Source organism: Patagioenas fasciata, chromosome Z (assembly GCF_037038585.1).
Source record: "Patagioenas fasciata isolate bPatFas1 chromosome Z, bPatFas1.hap1, whole genome shotgun sequence".
Taxonomy (NCBI): domain Eukaryota; kingdom Metazoa; phylum Chordata; class Aves; order Columbiformes; family Columbidae; genus Patagioenas; species Patagioenas fasciata.
This window is the reverse complement of record NC_092560.1, coordinates 18,747,161-18,768,746: the sequence shown is the minus strand read 5'-3', so window position 1 is coordinate 18,768,746 and position 21,586 is coordinate 18,747,161. Positions and strand designations below refer to the sequence as shown.

General features: G+C 38.1%; 1 protein-coding gene across 3 annotated transcripts in view; it reads left to right on the top strand.

The window, feature by feature from the left end:
• Positions 1-21,586, top strand: part of ADAMTSL1 (ADAMTS like 1) — a 443,632-nt gene that overhangs the window by 274,550 nt on the left and 147,496 nt on the right. For all 3 annotated transcript variants that reach the window (XM_071802344.1, XM_071802343.1, XM_071802345.1), the window contains 2 exons: positions 3,569-3,614; positions 14,300-14,536. In XM_071802344.1, coding sequence (XP_071658445.1) covers positions 3,569-3,614; positions 14,300-14,536 — 283 coding nt within the window. The remainder of the gene's footprint in view (positions 1-3,568; positions 3,615-14,299; positions 14,537-21,586) is intronic.

Sequence of the window (21,586 nt, the reverse complement as noted above, 5' to 3'; positions counted from 1 at the left end):
AGTGAAGGTTGTCCAACATTACATCAGCTTTCAAACCCCTGCTGTGAATAATTGTATCAAAATTCACATCCACAAAAATAATCCACCTCTGGCTCAAAGTTGCTTGCTGATGTGAAGACTTGTTTCTTAAGAAAAGCATTTCAAACTTTGATGACTGCTGAGAGTGGCAGGAGTTGATGAGGTCCACCTCTGCAAATCTTTTTCATCATCTTTGGTAATTACAGATGAAGGCAACTTTGGCACGGAGCTGCTATTCCTTCTGGCATGGATTATTGCAAGGCTTCTAACTCTAGCTGAGCACAAACACATATCTACTTTATACCTTTGAGTCGGGGGGGGGGACTTGGATTAAGTCCCACCACAAACTGGAGCCTGGAGAAATAAATACGAGGGTTTCAAGTTGTTTACATCAGGAGAAGTGAATATTTTAATATATTAAAAGTTGTTAACCTCTTTCACAAACTTTACTGGAAACAAGTGATTAGGTTTGAAGAATCAAACATGATTCCCAATAGCTTGCTTTTCTTGCATATTCACATGATAATATTTGCCTGTCAAACCAAACTGTCAGGTATATTTTTCCTCTGCAAAATCCCCTGCAGTGTATGTGTGATAAAAGAGAAGACTTTAGAAGTACTTCTTACTGCTCCCACTCTCTGTGTGTCCTCCAGGACGAACTTGGCGTTCTGGGTGACTTCTGACTTTTGCAAGTGGCTGTGTGTACTTGCTGTTGATGTGAGCTCTTATTTACACCCTGCAGAGATCAGAGGATGCATGACGGCTGGATCTCATAACATTGTCTCACTGATCTGCTGTGGTCCTTCCTTACATGTTAAATTTTCTATGCTGTGGCATTCTGCAACACACCCATGCTGGGATATTAATTCAACCCCTACCTAGGGGAGAAAACGTAGTCTGGTCTGGTGTCATGCAAGATTCTAGGTATTTCACTCTAGCAGGGTTAGGTTCACTAGACGCCTTCAGCTTCCTTATTTTAAGAGTAGATAGGTTCAGAAACAGAATTTACCATTAAAAATCAAAATTGACACCTCTGAAAAGTGGCTATTTCTTTTTTCTTCCAGAGCCTTTTTAACCATGTAACTTTTTCCCACAAATCCTATGATTTTGAATCCAAAAGTAGATACTTGAGTTTAAGAGAATCTGGAATACTGTCCTGAAGCAGTGTAGATCTGAGACGTAACTACTCTGCCAACCTATTGTGAAAGTGTATCAGCTCAGAGTGAAAGCAGTTTGCCTACTTTTGGTTGATGGATGATAACTGGGAAACTGATGAGCTTAAACAACAAAACCTTGAAGTTTGGTCTTGGAGAAGGGACAAGGGGAGTTTTGCAAGAGTGATTCCTAGTGTTTATGAATCATCACAGCACAGCACATCACATCCAGAAATGCACATTTGTTCTGAACGACCCTGGCCATTAGCCAATGGAGGGAAACTGGAAGAAAAATCTGAATATTTCTGTGGCATAGGTCTAATGAAAGTACCTATTCTTCTCCCTAATGCAAAGAATAGTGAAAAATGAGTGTTTTTTTCATTCCAAAACAGACAATATGAAGAAACTGTGAAAAGAAGAAGAAGGAGAAGAAGAAACTGTGAGGCAGCTGATAGAAAGGAAGTTTAAATTTCCTTGGCAGTTCAATGGTTCTCAGATTAATAAATTACAGTAACTGAAATTGTGGTAACAGCAGTGTGAAGCAAAGCGATGTCTGATGGGCTGTATGGCATTTCTGAGAGACAGATGGGGCATGTGTCAAGCTTGCCGAAGAAGCTATTCCATGTGGTGCACAAGGCCTGTGGTAGGATTGCCTGCATGCTGCAATAATGTACTTTTCCTTTGTTACCTATCGGTATAAATCAGGAGTAGTTCTGTTGAATGTAGTGGAGTGTAAACAGGTTTATCCTGCACCGCAGTATCTCTGTCTATATTGCTTAGGAATGACTGGGATAGTGGGGAGTTGTTTGGGGGTTCTTGTTTGTTTGTTTTTTGGTTCATAGCCTGTTGTGAATATGATTTTTATTATTATACTGATAAAAATTATTTTCCTAATTGCTAGATACTCTGTGCACACTTCTCATTTCTGTGCATGCTCGCAATGCTCAAAATTTAGTTGAATTAATTATATAACATTACAAAAGCATTGAATTAGTGGTTTTTTAGTTATGTTTTTAGTAGCATTATTTGCATGAGAAATGCCACAGAACAGAGTACATTATCTTTCTGCATACATCTCTTCTGAAAAAGTGGTAGGTTTTATTTACTTCTTTATTTTTACACCACTGTGAAACATTCGCAAAACTCTGGTTTGCTCTAATTTTGTACTTACATAGGTGTAAATGACTACTAGAGGAATTTCACAATTAAGTCTTGTCTGTTTTTCAGATATGTAAAGAAAGGTGGGTGGAAGGGTGACTTCAATAATTTAAAGGAAATGTGTTCAGTTTATATTAGAGTTAACTAGTATGGAAAAATATTTTTCTGTTAAAAAAAAAAAAAAGGAAAAGGAAAAAAGAACCACACAAATACATGCAGATGCTGTCTTTTCTCTTGGATAGTTCAGAATGGTTTGGATTTAAATGTTAAGTCTTGGCAGGCATTTAGTCCTCAAGGAATGTGTGCTTGTTAAATCCTGGGGGGAGTAAAAAAAAAAAACACAGTTGTGAAATTAAGAAATTAAAAAGAAATTCTATAATATTGAATATAAAAGCCAAACTCTACATTATAATTTGTATTAAGGACCTCCACAGACTATGCTCTCTGAATTCACGTGAAACTTTGTCTAAGTTCAAATACACAGAATACATGATGCTGAGTGCTAAAAAGATACCTGGGGGTTGACCTTTCTTCTGGGAGCCCTGCCAGAACCAAGGCTGGTGTGGATCTGCTGTGGGGGAAAAGGAGGAGAGCCATGGCAAGCACACGTCAGGGCATGTGCTCTCCTTGAGCTCTGCTGGGCTCAGCAGCTCTTTGAAGCTGTTCTGCAGCAGGGATCTGGGAGTAGTGAGGGGATGGTGGAGCAGGGGGAAGTTTTATGCTCACCTTCTCCTCTCATGTCAAATTGGGAAAAAGCCCTGTTCTGCTAGCCTGTCATTTCACGCTGCTACAGGCGGGTTTTCTTCCTCATGTGGTTATCCTCAGCAGAGAAAGCCTGACCACTCAGGCTGTGTCAGCGCCAAGGTGTGTGCCTGGGTGGGTGCAGAGCTGCACCCTTCTGAAATTGTTGTGGATAGCTGGGAGACACAGGACACTATTGATGGGATTCATATGTTGATTTTCATCTAAGTTCTGTACTCTGGCCTCCAACCTCCAACTGATGCCACCTTCTAGAAACTCAGTTTTGAGGCAAAGGTAAGAAAACTGGAGAGTTGTAGAATTCACACCTCCATACCTGTACAGGGACGGAGAGTCTTTTACTTTGTGGAAGAGGGTTGGTAGCGAAGTAGATGATTGAGAGATCTTTGTAGGAAAGTTGCTGATGCAGTAAACTTCATGCAAACTTTTTATATTCAGCTATTAATGGTTTTGGGTTTGTTTTTGATTTTTGTATGCAGGACCTGTGAGGGGCGAAACATCAGGTACAGGACATGCAGCAATGTGGTAAGTATAGCTTTGATATTACACAAATCATCATCTAGACAGTCATGTCTGTATTACATAAAATAACATGGTAATGTGATAATGAGAACACTGTAGCTATCTAAACTGCTTTCACAACACAGGATCACAGGCAAATCTTTGCCAGTTTCTTGAAAAGCCTGAGAGATTGTAACATAACATCACGCTAAAGCCGTTTGGAAGGAATTGCGATCACAGACTTTCCGAAGTGTGTCAGTCAAACTTCAGAGTTGCTCTTTACAACACCCCTGGCAGAATCAAAGTCCACTCGTGTTCCCAGTATTACTTTGGTACCAGCTGGTTGATATTGGGCAGTCTGTCAGGCTGGAGGATTAAGCTGTGAAGGACTGAAGGCAAGTTAGTAAGAGATATATGTTTCTGTTTATCTGTGCCCTCTCAGTATTGGAATTCTGTTGCATGTCTTAGAAAAGCAGTTTTATATAGCTTACACCAGTGTTTTGGCCTTTCCAAAGGCATTTGCTTTTTCTATATATACAGTGAATATAGTTTTCAATACAATAAAATAAGAAACTTCAACTTCCGTGCTCACCGGAGTGAAAGTGTGTTTTCACTGGTGAAAATTGAAATAAAGGCTTTCATACGGAAAGTTTTATTGGGTGCCAAGAATAGTAAAAGCTCTCAAATTACATGGAGAAATGTCAGTTTTACCAGTAAAGATGGAAAATGAAATCAAACGTGCTCTGGGCCAAGCTTTCTCATGCCTGATAGGGACATATTCAGAAGCTTTTCAATAGGTGCTTTGTCTAAAAAAGTTTAAAAGTTTAAGTTAAAAGAAAGAATACATTCCCTCATATTTAGCTTATATTTTCTTCAACAGACCACAGTTCACAATGAAAGAAACTGCTTCTATCTGAGTTATAGTCTCTCATGCAGTAAAATTTCTCACACTTCCTCCTCTGAAATTTGTTGTGAGTGTATCCTTTGCGTTCCTGAAATTTCTCATCAGTCTAGACATCTGCTTCACTAACTGGCAACGACTAGAGCAGTCAATAAATAGGTCTGCTGTCTGATCAGTGCTCCAATTTCCATCTCTGAGGCACTTGGGCTAAAGCACAACCATGGAGGGAATGGGAAGGTTGATTTGTGTCAGTCAGGTCGCATGCTGTGGGTCTGTGGAATATGACACACACACACACACACACACACACACACACACACGAAGTTGTATGTATTATGTATATATGCTGTTAAAGGCTAATCAGACTACAACTAGACCCATCAGTTTTGTTTCGGTCTGTGAATGCATGCACATTTTGACAGACTCCTTCTCCTCTCACCTGTCATTTTGTACGGTAAGAGCAGGGAGACAAATTATCATTCTGCTCTGCCGCCATTAGTTGTTCCTGGATCACCCTGATGAGAGCCTGGGGATTTTTACCTGTGTCGTATTTCTTATTTTGGAATAATTGAGCTTAACTTTTCAAGATAAGGAATCATTTTCAAAATGTTATTTTTAGCCTAGGTTCTATTTTGGAAATATGCACCTGAGCAATTTTCCTTCAAAATAAAACTTTGAGTAGTTTTGCCTGGCGATTCCTTTGCATACTTTGTATTTGGCTATACTGGCTCCAGACTTTCTAACATAGCAGTGAGACATGCAGCTGCAGAACTCTCTTAATTATTTCATACCAAATAATTCAAGCTGAAACTTTCAAGGTACTTTGCTATGCTGAAATCAGTGACAGTTTTGCCACTTAATTATGAAGACCCAGGACTGCATTTATCATTTTAATCCCCTTTTTTTTTTTTTTCAGAGAGGGTGAAGAACAGCTTGTGCTGCATTGGTCTATTCCTTAATAAAAGGATTAAATGAGTTTTCATTTGTTTATTTTTGTTAAACTTGCAAAACTAGCAATAAATCAAACTATTCTTAAGCTTCTGACTTCATCATACTCTGACCAGGACCTCCAAATACATCTTAAAGTACATTGAGTCTTTGATTCAGATGTTAAGCCCTTCCATTTATCTTTATCAATCTGAGATATTGTGCACCAGCATTCACAGTACCAATCATTGCAAGGGCATTCCCACCATGAGCAGTATCAGAACTTGTAGGAACCTGCCACAGCTCTGGTGGTCTTCAGCCCCGTGTTTCTGGGGTGAGATACAAATTGAAATACCTTGTGCAGCACTGGGGAAATCTGAAGTGGTTTGGGAGCCTTGGACATGCATCTTTGCCCTGAAATCCATTTTGTTGCTGAATTGTGTAGCTGTACCACTGAAATATTGTTTGTTTCTTTCAGTGTAGAAAAAAAAAAATTTGTATACTTTGTCTTCAAAATCCAAGCATACGTACACATATGTTTTCTCCTGGAAACAATTCATTAATCCCATGGCTTGTTGAGGAATTCTGCACTAGAAGAGGCACACAATACTGTTTTCTTATCTCAGGGTTTGCCTTTTAAGATTTCATGCACAAAGACACTGAAAATCAGGAGAATGGAAATTCCAGGCTCAATGACACCTAAATTTTCATCTGTTAGAAGACACTCCATTGCTTTAAAGGAAAATAAGAGCAAATTCCACCATTTCATCCTTACAAATGGAGCTGGCTCTTATGCATTGTGCAACATTTCTTTTTGATCCTTGTGGAAATAAATGAATACTGAAATGTAAGTTTTCATTGCCATCAGCTAGTGCATAACATAAAGACCAACGTTGATAAAAACAAACACACGAACAAACAAAACCAATCTTTCTATTTTCTGCAAACTATTATTTTGTGAACTGACGTCTTTGTTTATATGACTGTCCTCCTACAGGAGAGGATGGTTAGTCACATACACTAAAAGCAAACTTTATTTCAAAGGTGGAACTGGAGAATGGGAAGAATACTTAGAATCTGGCAATGAACACATTTTCATAGGCACTATCATTTGCAAGCTTTTGCTACAGCTGGTTTTAATTCATCCTGAAATTAAATTATGAAGGAGATAGGGGGAAGAATGAGATGAGATAAAGAAAAAGAGAGGCAAGTGGGGAGAGTGGCATGTCTGTTTCTTCAGTGGCCTGCATTATTCTAGGGATGCTGAACCTTTTTGAATAGTATAGACTGTTATAAAGATTGATACCGCTGTCTATAAAGCTTCTGAGCAGTCCTTAAAAGAATGAATCCAGTCTAGTATGTTCAGCACTTGCATCGCCTGGTGTTGATCAGAAACTGGAAAGATTTTGGGTATGAGGCCACATGTGTAAATAGTGAAAGAGGAATGGGGGAATCTGAAGATGATTTAGGGCTGAATTACATCTGGTTGTTTTTTTTTTTCTTCTGACTATTCATACTGACTCCAAGTATATTTCCAGTAATTTTAGAATATAATCGTGGCGGGAGATAGGGCCTAAATTATTTTTCTTTAGGAAACTACTCTGAATGCAATGAAAACGTGTTTTTGTATCTATCTGGGTTGTTACACTAAACATGATGCAAAATAAACAAAAATACTTCCAAACTACAAGTAGGATTTTTTTACTAGTTTTCTGGGTTTTCTGTCTTTTTTTTTTTTTTAAGTTCAAGCTAGCACACAATCTATTCCTTCTTTGTGCAAGTTCTCATCAGTTGCCGCATTCTCTCCAGCTTTTGTACAAGGAAATAGTTTTTCCTTTCCCTTTTTCAGTCCTTCTGCCACTATGGTCTTTTCTGCCATTCACATACGAATCTATCAGAAGGATGTTTGTTGGAATGTGTTCTGTATTCATGCCTTCTCTATTCATCCTCCGTAATAATCAAACCCCTTTTTGTGCTTAAAAACATTTTTATTTGCCATGATGTTTCCTTTTATTGCACTGATTTGTGAATCACACCAGAAAAATGAGGTGCATGAGCCTGGCGCTTCATTCCGAAATAAGCTTGCTTTTTGTATTTACTTGCTTATACCTACCAATATGATAATGAACACTACATATAAAGCTGCTCTTGAGATTTTGCTGTTTGGCATGAAAATAGACAATACTGGAAGCTGCACAATGTTACTAAAACAAAGTTTAGAGCAGTTCCATTAAGCCTAAGACAAAATTTGGAAATGGTAGATCCCATTAATCAGACCACCAAAACTCATAAACACCACCTGCAACCCTTTTTTACATATACCTCACTTTCTTCCGTTGGCTAAAATACCATCTGTAATGACATCCTCCATTTTTTGGCTTGCATTCAAACAAGCTACTTCCATCCCTGTTTCTTATCAGCTTATGCTGCATTTTGTATGCACCAGCACTGATATTGCCTGTCTTACTTCCGACAACATGACACTATCTTCTATCCATTCATGAAATCCCAGAAAATGTCAAACCTAAATTTCCATATAAGTGCATAACTCTCAAAGGCATTGGCTTGCATGTATAAGAATCATCATCACCAGGTAGAATTTTTTCAGAGCTACAAAAATGATTAACAAGGTTTACTTTTTCTACTCTATGTGAAGTCCTTCGCAATCAAAAATTTGTACTTTGCAGGATTTTTTTTTTTTTTTAAGGATAAGCACTACATATATCTCCTTACTAACAACAGATTTACTTAATGTCAGTTTGCTGTTTAAGTAGAAATTCCTCCAGACTCAGCTCATTTATTGTAACTACAGACTCTTCTTCAAAATGCTGGATTTTAATAACTACCATCTTATTTATGAATGGGTGCATTTTAAAACCTTTTTGTGTCATCTAGGAATTATTTCTTCATACCTGGGAACAAGTGCTTTAGGTAAATTGCTAGTGGCAGCGGCTTTGACTTCCAGATTTTCTAGTTTCTCAGCAAGCAGAGCTGTGAATCTTTGACTATTAATAACAATAAATAAATAAAAACCCCACAACATTGCTATCATTCTAGTAAATGCATCGAGAATCTTTGTAGAACAAACAACTTTAATCACTTCCATGACAGTGGCATTTCAGGACTTTGTTCAGGACCCTTTAGGAATCTGGATGATTCATGGATTTAAATTCACTATTTTGGTTAATAATTTCTTTTTTTTTTTAATTTTAATATCTCTTTTTGATCACTAGTGGGGCATACATGGTGCTTTCAGGAAAGTGTACTCTAATACCCTGTACTTCTATTAGCTTTTGACTGAAATATTTGGATGTCTTTCAATCTGAAATAAAAGTTACTGTATCTAATTCAAACACTTTACTTTGAAATTTAAAAGGTATGAACAAACAGAATTTTTAAATGGCATGAAATACTGCATATGGAATTACTTGCCAAAAATATGAACATACTTTAAAAAAAATGTCTTTTTTGTCAAAAATTGATTTTAAAAAATATTCCTAATTGAGGTTTTGATTTATACTTCCCTGACTGTTTCAGCCCTTGTCTCCACTCCATGTTTATTTTACACTGAGTAGAAGCATCTGCTGATACTCCCCCATTTACTTTGTTATTATTTCTCCCATGCATGTCAGATATTGGAGTGTCTTGGGGTTGTCAAAGAAAGCTATAGTATGAACTCCTCTTGATTTAGGCAGCTAAGCATGATTCTGATCTATTTAGAAGTTCACGGGACTAATGAAAAATCTGCCTGCAAGAATCTCAATTCAAGTAGGGCACTCTACAAGGCTTCAAGACTGAGTGGAGTTTCTGTTAAATCCCTAGCTCTCCAATCTCTGTACTTCTATCTAAGGTTCTTATTTAGTCTTCGGCAAACTGTTACTTGAGGACCTCAGGCTTTCTTTCTTTGCGGGTAAATCGGTGTGGCTGTGATGTTGTGCGTACTACATGGAACTGGTTCAATAAACTGTTCTGTCAGATGCTGCACAGAGTAGTCCAGTTGTTAGTCATTTTTTGCACAGAGGAAAAGCTCCAGGTATAGTAAATCATTCTTGGCCTCTGCAAATATACAAGCACATATATTGTAAACTGTTCTAAGGTTCCATGACTGTTTCCACCTATCGCAGCTTAGATATGATCTTCCACATTTCACCCACTAAGTAAACTTTAAAAAGCCTGACCCTCTTTTGTCCCATGAAATCTGATCTACCTATCACCATCAAGGGACATCTGGGATTCATCTTATCTTTTCCACTGGTTTGTTGATTAATAGAAATTGTTTTGAATGAGATTCAAACATGGCAAAGCTCCATGGACCTTATGAATTGCAATAGGGTCGAACAGGAGGTCAAGTCAAAAAAAAAGAAAAAACTGGATGTGAAGAAGCGCATGAAGTAGTAATAATATGGCCAGTATTAGCTGCCTAAGAGGTAAAGATGAAACTCCTGTGTTTATTTTAAAGTAGGTTGCAAACATCAAAGGGGTTTCTGATCATCTTTAAAATGAAATGTATTTTCATTTCAGTGGAGGAAATCTTGACCTGATAGGATGAACAGAGATTATAGGTATACAGCACAGGCTCAGTTTTTCAAGAATATCTCATGAACTTTCACAAGCTAAAGGTCATGAAGCAGCCATCTAGGACTTACAGAGTTAGAAGAGGAACAGTTGTTTCCTATTCACTGGAAATTTTCTTCCCTGGGAAGTCTTGCTGTAGAGGAAGCTTCAAGATAAATGGACTTAGATGAAACTTTCAAGTTTATTAGTTCTTTCTGATTTTTCAGGGAGTGCAAAGGCAACAGTACCTCATGTCTACAGGGCCCAAGAGATAATTTCCAAAAGAAAACAAAATTGTTAATATTTGAATATAGCACCAAAGCTGAAGTAGTCTGGAGCAGGACTGTAGTGCTTTTGTGTCCAGATACCAGTGCCACCACATGCTCCAAGCCAAAATAAAGGCCATGCAGATGTGGTTAGCGAAATACCTCACAGAACTACAAAACCCATGCAAAGACATGCTAGCTTGGGCTCACTGCTACACTGACTTGCCTGTGACTTCTGGCTGGCTTGAAGTGCGGGCACACCCTTGTCTGTCCATCTGTTGTGCAGGAAGACAAACTACATACTGGTAGATAGCTTCCAGGATCAGACTCTTACATGGAGTAAAATACAATTTTACTCAGGCCAATGAAGCAGTGCTAGGTGGCAGCTGTAGAGGATCCCCTTCCACCAAGCCCCATGCCCATACCCAAAGCTGTCTCATTTTTTTAAAAGAGGAAAAGACTTTGTGGACTCAGTGTCTATAGTTTTCTTGTGTCCAAGAGCCACCAGTGTAGAAATGAGGCACACAAAGCCTGCATCAAAACAGCACGCTTACTTAAAGGTGTGCAAAGTGTTCAGAACAAAATAACAATTTGCTGCTTGAAAAAAATATGCAGCAAAACACCGGCTTTGCCTTATCTGTTATTTCAGCAACCCAAATTCTCATTTATAGGCGGTGAGCTTATATCTGTCTTTCATTATCTGATCGCTCAAAACCCAGCACTAAGAGGCTATGATCCCCACTGACATATAATACAAACACTAAATAGTAAGTTCAAAAAGCCAAAAACCCACCACAGATGAGAGATTAATAAGTAGTGTCAAGTTCTATATAGTTCCTGCTTTTTCAGTCTCAGTGACCTGTGCCTTATGATGGGCAACATTCAGACCACTACTTTTCTTAACATTGTCTGTTTTGGTATAAACAAATATAACACAGGTTATGCAGGTATTATGTGTGTAGGTGCAAGTACATGAGCTTTCCTAACTGGAAGGAAAGTTTGCTGTAAGCAAAAGGGTTCTTCAAGGCCTTCAGGTAGATTTAGGATTCACAGTTTTAGCAGTAGAAAAGTGGTGAGCCAGACTGTGACACTTTTTCATATTCATGTGCCAAGATAAGTAAGCATGTCTGCATTTCTGACTACTTGAGTATATTCTTTGAACGGCTTCAAGTTTCGCATGAAAACTTTTAAACACAAACTCTACTATTTAAATTCATTGTTTTATTTTCATCATGATATTAAAGACTGGAAGTATTTAACATTGGTCCTGGTCACCTGCCGTGTCCTGAAATCTTGTTGTGTTGACTGTGCATTTTTTCTGTCTTTGATTTAAAAATAAAATCCAACACAACAAACATAGTATTGAATTCTGTACAAAGCAGGATTATGAACTCTGTATGTCATGTCCTTTATTGGGCCTTTCTGTCTTTGTAAAAATAAAGCTATTGCAAGCCAGGAAGTTTCAAAAGCAGAGCCAAGCTTGAACCAAACAAGAGAGTTGGCTTGGATCTCTGCAACAAGCCTAAGCCAAGCCAATAGACCTGACTGTATTCATTTATGGACAGAAAAAATCAGAGAAGGGTATGCATCAGAAGGTTTTTGTGGCAGGAAATAAGACCACAGTGTTCCTCTTTGCTTGTCTCCTTCCTAGTTGAAAATAGAGCTAAACCAGATCTTGGGTCAAGCTGTAACTGTCTTGTTCATCCTCTGTTTAAAAGCAGAACATAAAGACCACTTTTTCTCTAATTACATAGCTATAGAGGAATAATGAAATTTCCACATATTTTTCTGCTCTCTTCTCTCTGTGCTGCTGTCCAAACTTTGTCCTGCATTAACAGTTTGCCCAGATCACAAAAAGGGCCCAATTGCCCCTAATTTTTTGTGAAGGTTTTAAAATCAAACTGAAATACTTCCAAACTTACAACATTTTACTTTTATTTTAAATCTTTCATAATGTATGAATAGAAAAACTGTCTGCTGTCTAAGCCCTGGAGCAGTAAAATTCCAGTTACAAGCTTGGACTTTCAACCTCCACTTTCGAAAAGGATGAATGAGCTATGGATTATTGCTCTTTGATATATATTTTTCTACAACAGGATTTAGCCTAAATTCTTTTTTCCTCTTACACCTTACTACATTTAACCTTTTGTAGCAGGAACACTCTTCCCTTGTGCTTAGCAGAACTTTTGTGTGGAGCTTCACCCATTACTTTTGGACTGTACCACACTCAAATACAAAGCAAATCAACTGAAAATTTGCTCTCACGGTGCAAAGGAAGTTAGCTGAAGATCTGTGGCTTAAGGCTGTGTATTGTATGTGTGTATAGATCACTACAAGAACTGTTTAGAGTGGTGTGATCCAACATCATTCAACATTCAAACAAAATGGACATAACCACATTGCCAATATACAGTGAAGGAGAGGTCACATGGGCTACCCAAGATTCTACCAGTTTGCTTCAAGAGGAGATTTGAAAGCTTGATTTTTAAGACAGGTTTCATTTCAGACCTTAATACTAAACAATGATCCTTTAATGTCATAAAGTGACAGGCACCCACCACACCATTTGTGTTGAAAACTGTAATAAATTGCCCTGTTGAAGCAGGAAAGTGTTAATGAATAAAGGTGTAGAAAAAAGTCTGAGAAACAGAGATGATTAGTCAAAGCTCAGAAGAGATATTTTGCCTCAATAGCAGCAAGACTTCCCTATCTTGGAGGATAAAAAGTCTGTGAATAAGGTTGCCATTAAAAATACTTGAATTTCTATATGAGTAAGTAGTTGGATGAAAGAGAATACAGGCATCTTGTAAAGATATTGTCTAGTTATGTGGGTATATATATATGAAAATCCTTCCCTATTAAGGCTATAATTGACATTTGCAGTTCTCTATTAAAAAGTTACAGTCTTCAAGGAAAGAGTATAGCAGGTATTGATTTCACCTGGTATTTCACCAAATATTATTGAGGAAGAGATTCCCTTACAACAACAAGGTGGAGGACTGTGGGACCTTAATAATCTGAGGCAGTCATATTGGCAAGATTTGGAGGTTTTTGTCACAGTTATCATTATATTTCATGTTTTTCCTAAAGCTTATCTCTTTTATTCCCATGATTATGTGAGAAATTCAGGTTCCTTCTAAAAACAACCACAACGAACTTCTAGCCTTTGTGGTTGCTTGCACAGGAAAACTTGAAATATCATTCTTCAAGGATCAAAAACTAGAGAGGAGGTAAAAACAACTCATGTTTGTTTTGCCTGAAATCTCATGATTTTGAAGCTCTCCTTGCTCTCTTGAGAAACTGACTAATGGTTTTTGGTGCTAAATGATGGCAAGAAAGTGTATGTGTGTAAGAAAAACCTCATGTTCTCATCAGGAAGAGACTTAAAGTAGCATGAGTGATCTTTGTTTATTTTATCAGGTATACTGAGTTCAGAGGAAGGTTTGTATTTTTCACAAAGCTCCTGAAGGATTACCGAAGAGACTTTTTAAAAGTCTTCCCAGTGAAATAATAGTAAGTTTCCCAAAAGTGCAAGTTATGAAGTCTTTGGTTAAAAAAATGTAAATATATATTTAATTTTTCTGATACTTGTTGCCTTACCAACTGATTTAGGTCACTGAAGGGGGAAAAAAAGCTAGTGAAGAGAGCTTAAATAAACAAGCAATTAAATAATGTATTTCATTTTTCTTTCTCTTCAAACAAAGAGGAAAAGTTGGATGCGAGTGGCCATGCACACACACTTCTCCGCATATGTGCACAAGTGGAAAGAGATGTAGCAAGAGCGTTTGGGGGCTGTGGTTAAGACACGTACAGTGCATTTCTTGTCCCAGGCATATTTACACATGGTCTTGATGTTCTTTCAATACTTTCATGGAAAGAAGAAAGAAAGATGTAATTATCCGGTTAAATTATGTGTAGCTGCAGCTATTTCAATCAGTCGTCTTTGTCTAAACAAAAAAAGCTCTCTACATCTGGCAGCTGTGGAGCAGAGCTGGCTGCATGATACTGCAACTGGCTGTCCCAAATAGACCTTCTGACCTTTTATTCTTTCTGTTTTACAGGACTGCCCACCAGAAGCAGGTGATTTTCGTGCCCAGCAGTGCTCCGCTCACAACGATGTCAAGTACCAGGGACAGTTTTACGAGTGGCTCCCCATCTCTAATGACCCCGACAACCCATGTTCACTCAAGTGCCAGGCCAGAGGAGCAGCTCTGGTTGTGGAGCTGGCACCAAAGGTTCTGGATGGAACCCGGTGCTACACTGAATCCCTGGACATGTGCATCAGTGGGTTGTGCCAGGTAAGGAGAGAGGTCCTACCCTAACACCTTTCCTCATGACTCCTCCCCTCACATCTCTCTCACACGCTCACTTTCTCTTCTCCTCCATATTTGTGTCATTTCAGGTTCTTAATTTTAATAATATCTTTTCACTCTCTTAAGCTGGCTTCTGCTACCTTGTTTGAAAGAGGTGTATAATTTCAAAGGTTATTTTCTCACTTCATGCTCTTTCCTTGGTTGTTTTTTTTTTTTTTTTGTGGAACATATTCTCGGTTTTCAAACTATTTTGTACAGTTAACTCCAGTAGTAGATCCCATTTTAACACATTGTAGGAAAATAATGGTTTAGCTTTTAATTTGTGTATACAAATGCTTTCCAAGTCTACAAAATTATATTATCTTTGAGGAATATTGCTCCCTGTAAGTCGCAAACTACATAGCAGTAGATGAGGGACTTAACTGGAAAATCTGCCATAGATTTGCTACAGGACTAAGCAAGCTGCCACATCTCCTTGGGCCTCAACCTCTGTGTTTGTTAAAGTGAGATATGGGGACTTTTTAACCCTTTACTTCACGGCACATGGAGATTTATTGATAATTCAAACAAGTTATTGACAACCTAATTTGCTTTTATATTACTTTAGTGCTTTTACTTATATATTGCTACTCTTCTGAATGTATCCACACCAGACTTCGGTCTCCTGAACCACCTGTAGGCTATAGGCTGACAGAGAGGAGGGCATTTGCGCCATGTCTGTTAAGTACTGAGCACATCTGAATCTCAGAAAAGGTTGTGTCTAGATTTGTGTTTCAGTGCCCAGCCTCAAATCTATGTGGACTCAATGTGTTGTTTGCTTTCTAGTGTATTTTCAGCCACTTTTTATGCCTTTGGAAGTTTTCCACCGTGTTTCCTTTCTCTTTGATTTTCTGTTCCGAGCCAGAAGCAGTCCTGCAGTAAATGAGATAAAGTAGTCGGTTACAGGACTAGTCTCATTTATGTTCTGCAGAAGGCATCATCTAGACCTCTTGACCTTAGCTGAGTGCACAAGTTTCTGCAAATTCCAGATTGCCTAATGAGACAGACTAATTTCAGTCTTCTTTTGTGTTTACTAGTCTTTTAAAAACTTAACTGGAGGCTCAGGAATCTGGGTGGGAAAATGATTCAAAGTATTTTGCCTGTAATGGCCTGGAAATCAGTAGCAATGCATTTAGGCTGTATGTCAGGCTGATTTCTGGTTTGGTCTGATATGAAGCCTTCCCTTACAAACAGTGCTCATAAGCATTCACCACTAAAACAAACACATTTGCATTCTCATGACATTTCTTACTTCGGAAAGACTGAAGATACCTGCACTATTACAATCATGAGGACTGATGGTATTTCTTAACTGTCTCTGTGGCTAAGGTATTTTGAAAACAGACAAGTACACTAACACTAAAGTCCCTGGGGAATTTCAGTTAAACTAACCCCTTCCTTCTATACCCTAGAGAACAGGGTAGAATAATTTTTAATGCATGAACAAAACGTGTGGTTTTCATGCTCTTCAGCATCCAGTTTCTCCATGTACATTTTCCATATAGTTTACAATTACTGCATAATTTTTGAGGATGGATAAAAAAAAGAATTAAAATACAAATGCTCCTGCTGCATTCCTCACAGTGAATAATTTTATATCGTTGGGTGTGTTAAATTTAAAACAGCTTGAAGTATTCTTGTCACAGTGCATACCTGCTAGCCAATCTTATCTTTCTGACAGTAGAGGTACTGCATTAGAAAGTTCATAACTACGTTTAGCCTAATTGTTTACTTTAGGACAAGTGTTTTACTATCCATCACAGCAATAGCTAATACTACCTAAGCAGTCCAGAAAGTTAAACAGTATGAAATTTCCCAGAATTAATGGTGAACCTTCTTTGAAAGTGCCATTCTTCCATGGTCTCTATAAAGGGCCTTTTAAAAGAACGGGAAACAGCAGTACTATGGAAGAACAACAAGGAGCATTCTTGCTCTGTAACATATGCGTGACTAAGATTTCTTCTGTAGGCGTAGTGAAGATATGTAAATTTCAGAGGAGACAAAATATTATTTTAGAAGTTATTTCTCTGCTTTTGTAATAGTAGCTGCAGGCTATCACTTACCTGAAATTGTTAACACACTCTAAACACAACAGTCACAGGTCTTACTAGTTTGTTTGAGTTCACAATGATCCTGGAGGTTCACCAACATTTTTGTGACGTGTCTGCCTGATTTGGGACAGTGCAGCAGACTGATGTAATAAGAACATACGGTTTGTCACAACTGCAAAAAATGCAGCCTCCTAAGACTGCATTCGGTCTAAGGTCCTGAAGATTAAAAGTGGAATTACATCAGTTAACAGGTTCTTTACATGAATTACATTATCTCAGTGTTGAAGAGATATATTATCTGGATTGCTCAGAACAAAACTACTGAAAGCAAATTCTAAGTTTGCCAACCTAGTGGGCTTTCATTGATCCAAGCATTATTTAACTCGGTCTTTATTACAGAGAAGTATTTGGAATTTCATAGTATGTTCTGATTATACTCCTAGGTATGATTTTTTTACACTGCAGTCGGCAACCAAGAAGGAACTTTTTCTAGAATCATAGAATCATTTGGTTGGAAAGGACCTTCAAGATCATCAAGTCCAGCCATAAACACATATATGTATATACACAAATATATATAATATACATATAAACATATAAACATGCTTATTCAATTACACTCTGTGCAAAAATCCTGAATTAATTAAAGTGACATTAAGGTCAGTGCGTGCTTATGTAGACATAGTGTTTTTTTCCCAGTGGATCAAACAATTGTTTCAGCTCTCTGAATAAACTGCAGGGCTGTTTCCTACTATACAAGATATGGGCCAGACTGTGCTCTGTGGTGTGCTCACAAGTTGTTCATGAGGTTATTAATGGAAGAAATTAAGAGTTAGTTGTCTTGCCTTCTGTTTGTATCAGTACTTTTTCCTGATTAAAAGGTGCTGGTTTTCACTTCCGTTGTCACATTTGTTCACAAGATGAAACATTTGGAAATTACAAGAACCGGCTCTCATGTTCATCCCTTCATTTTTCACATTGTCTGGAGGTTTAGAATTATTGGTAGCTTAGTGGCATGTCTATAAGTCTTTGTTTAATTGCTAGTTATTGAGCTGAAGTCACCTGGCCACCTACCAGTTAAAGTCAGAAGATACTTCTGATTGTATTCAGGACAAGCAAAGCCAGCATTGTGCGCAGAACAAGCCATATCCCTGAATGGTTAGACATTCTAAAAAATATGTTTAAATTATTTTTATTTACATAGGTAAGGTGTGTGAGAGGTTATGTAGTTGTTCATTCAGTGTTACACACACCTCATGGCACAGGGTGGTACACATGACTGTGCCAGTCCAGAAATCGTGCAAGCTGGGAGTGCCTTGCCTGCCCCCATATTACATAAGCATAAGTGTATTTATCTTCCACTAAGAGATCATGCCACTTTTCTTTGTATAAAACACCTGAAAACATAACAAGAAATATTTTCTGAGCTTTATTTTTTTCTTTCTGGAGTTTTACTTAAAATCATAGAAAACAGAACATATTTTTTTGAAAGAAAAACTCTTTTTGCAATGTCTTTTATCTCTTCTTAATTATCCTTTTCCTCCTAACCATTTTAAATTCATTTCTATACAGATATCTGTGTCATTTTGATCCTTTTTATTATTTCTTCTTTTTTAAAGAAATACAGATTATTTCTCAGATGTAATCTTTGTGTCCCAAAGGATACAGTATGCCCCATTTTCTTTCCTTCCTCCCTTCCTCCTCTCCTCCCTTTCTTTCTTCCTTTCTCCCTTACTTTCTTATATTCTCACTTTCTTGCATTCTCTTTCCCTTTCTTACTTTCCTTCTTTCCTTTTTGTCTCTCCTTCTTTCTCTGTCTCCTTCCATTTTACTTCTTAGTTAGCTTGAAGGAGCTGAAGCTTTTGTGCCTGTCATCTTTCTGTCCTCCATTTTTGCTGGTTCTAAATGTGCTGGGTTTTCAATTTTCTTTTTTTTTTTTTTTTTTTTTTTTAAATGTGACCAGGCTGCACAAGGACAAAAATGTGGCTGGCTCTTCAGAAATAATGAAATTTGCCATCACATGCTGACAGGAACCAAACTGAGCAGCAGTAGACTTTTCCCCCTTTAGTGTCCGTTTGTTCTAATAAATTCTACTATAACTTCTGGCAAATTTAAAGCAGAATGGATACTTTCAGGCAAAAATGTGACAGCTGAATTTAATGTCCATGCTTCTGACATGGATTTAATCTGATTCCTGGAGAATCCAGTTTTCAGTTTTCTGGGGGGTCAGATAGACAGGCAGCTGCCACCACTCTGGGTTCTGCTCCAGAGGGGTTATTCCAGACCATAGTATTATCAGTGGATTGTTGGAAATTCAACTGAAGAACATTACTGTCATTTTTCATTAATTTCACTACACAATATTTTGATGAATAACCAGCCTTACATGGTATTCACCAAAATCATGCTGTTGTTAGGTAAAAGTGTGGACTTCTCCATATCTGTGATTGCAAATTCATATTTTATTCTCTGTCATCACAATTCTCCTCTCCTCTCCTCTCCTCTCCTCTCCTCTCCTCTCTTCCCCTCCCCTCCCCTCCCCTCCCCTCCCCTCCCCTCCCCTCCCCTCCCCTGCCCTCCCCTCCTTCTTTCCCTTGCCTTCCCTTGCCTTCCCTTGCCTTCCCTTGCCTTCCCTTGCCTTCCCTTCCCTTCCCTTCCCTTCCCTTCCCTTCCCTTCCCTTCCCTTCCCTTCCCTTCCCTTCCCTTCCCTTCCCTTCCCTTCCCTTCCCTTCCCTTCCCTTCCCTTCCCTTCCCTTCCCTTCCCTTCCCTTCCCTTCCCTTCCCTTCCCTTCCCTTCCCTCCCCCTTACACTCGCCCTTCCCCTCCCCCTTCCCCTTTTCCTCACCTCCCCTCTCCCATCACTGCCTACTGCATCCCTAACACGTATTCTCCCTTGCTTGTTTACCAAGCACCTGACTGTTATTGCAGCTCTTTCTTCACTCACACTTTCACACTTTGGGTTCTAGACAAAGACCAGCCAGGTTGCAGCACTGAATAGAGGAACGTGGCCCCGTATACTCTGGGAGACCTCTGCCTCACACACCTATAACACATGAAACCTACTGGTAAAAACAAAATGTCATACCTTTCATCCAGTTTCCCTAACACAGTAAAAAAATCTTGGATTTCTCTCTCTGTTTCTGGTGAAGGGAAATACTTCATTTACATTTTTGACTTCTTCTGTTTTCCTTATCCCTTTCACTTGTTCTTCCTGTTATAATAGTCTTCATACTTGGTTCTCTCTCAATTTCATTTTTGTCTTCTGCTTATATGAATTCCACAAATGTTCCTTTTGTTTATTCTGGCAAAGAAGAACAAAATCAGTCTTTGCTTTCTAAGGTGGGTGATGAAGAATTATCAAAGGCTTCTTCTTTCTCCAGTACTAATGGTAGAATCTGCACATTGCTGTATTTACATCAGATTTTTTTTAAAAAAATAGCTATTATGGTATTTAATAAATTTGTGTCCAGAAAGGAAGATGCTGCGCAGTGTTTCCAAAAAGCAGTTTGTATCAATAGCACAGCCAAATCCTCATCTGATGTAAATGAGTATTGCTTCCCTGGAGTAACATTCATGGACCAGATGCTTGCCGTCTGGGCAGTCTCTTATTTACACATGTAGAATAGCCCTCCTCCTCAGTTCTCCTTTTCTCCTCCCCAGCCCAGAGATCCCAGCTTCACAGGAACCAGGAAAGTGAAAATACGGCATTTTCCCTGTCCACAGAGAATTGCTGCCTCCCCTCCAGTCCCACAGACATTTATTATCTTCATGTACTTTTCTTTCTGGTGTGGTTGGTTTTATGTTTTGGGTTTTGGTGTTGTTGTTGTTGTTGGGGATTTTGTGAGGTTTTTTTTGTTTTGGTTTTTTTGGGGGGTCTTCTATGGTTGGTGTTTTTGTTTTGTTTTGGTTGGTTGGTTAGTTGGTTGGTTTTTGGCCTGCAATATAAACCACAGCAAAGTTTGTAGTCTGGGGTCTTGCTTTAAATGTTTTGTCCACAGCACCGTACAACAGGAATCCTACTCTCTGAAAAATCATGACAACCTCTACAAAGCTTATGTCATTTTCACATTGAAAGGTTAGACATAGAAAATGCGCATAACCAGAACACTCCCTTTTAGCTAACTACTGAAAGGGTGCAAATATGTAAGATCTCCTATCAAAGGCAAAAAGTGTAGCCTGTCTCTGAAAGATAGTGTAAATTTTATTGTAAAAACTTGAAAAAAAAGGTGATGCTACAATTAATGGCAATATTTAGTTGAATGGTGCCTATTAAAGAGTCAAAAACAGTCTTACTAGCCCAAGAAATTGAGGAGAGGCATGTCAGGGATGTGTTAAACACTGACTGGTTTCTTATGCATGCAGGTGCGTAAGACCTCTTGACTCCTTTAAATTTCTTCAAAGAATCAAGATAAAAGAGGTCTACATTTGCTTTCTGTTATTTTAGCATAAACCTGGAATAATCTTACAGCAATCTCAGACTGTCCTGCTCTTGAAAAAACAACTCTGATTCTAATTGTATGAGTATTGTTATTCCTACTATTATACTGCTATTATTGTTGTTATTTTTATTAAAGATCATGAAATTATTTCATATATATGGTGGAACAAAAGAATGAATCATATTATATCCCTAATACCACAATTAGATCCAATGATTAAAAAGCTGATAATTTCTTTTGAGGCCTTTAAGTAAGTTTGTCACTACAAGAAAAGTTGTTCAGGATTGGGAAAAGCACTTTTGTTTCTTCTCCCAAAAACCTTCTCAGTTACATTATTTCAGTTTTACAAGTTGTTAAAGAGAGGTGCATCCCAAAAATGCTTAACTTAACATCTATTATTTATGACAGTATTAAATTGCTCTTTACAGTTCTGCTACTAAATACTACTAGACATAGTTTTAAATTTTCTGATTTATTGATTCCTAATACCTTTCTTGTGCTCAGCT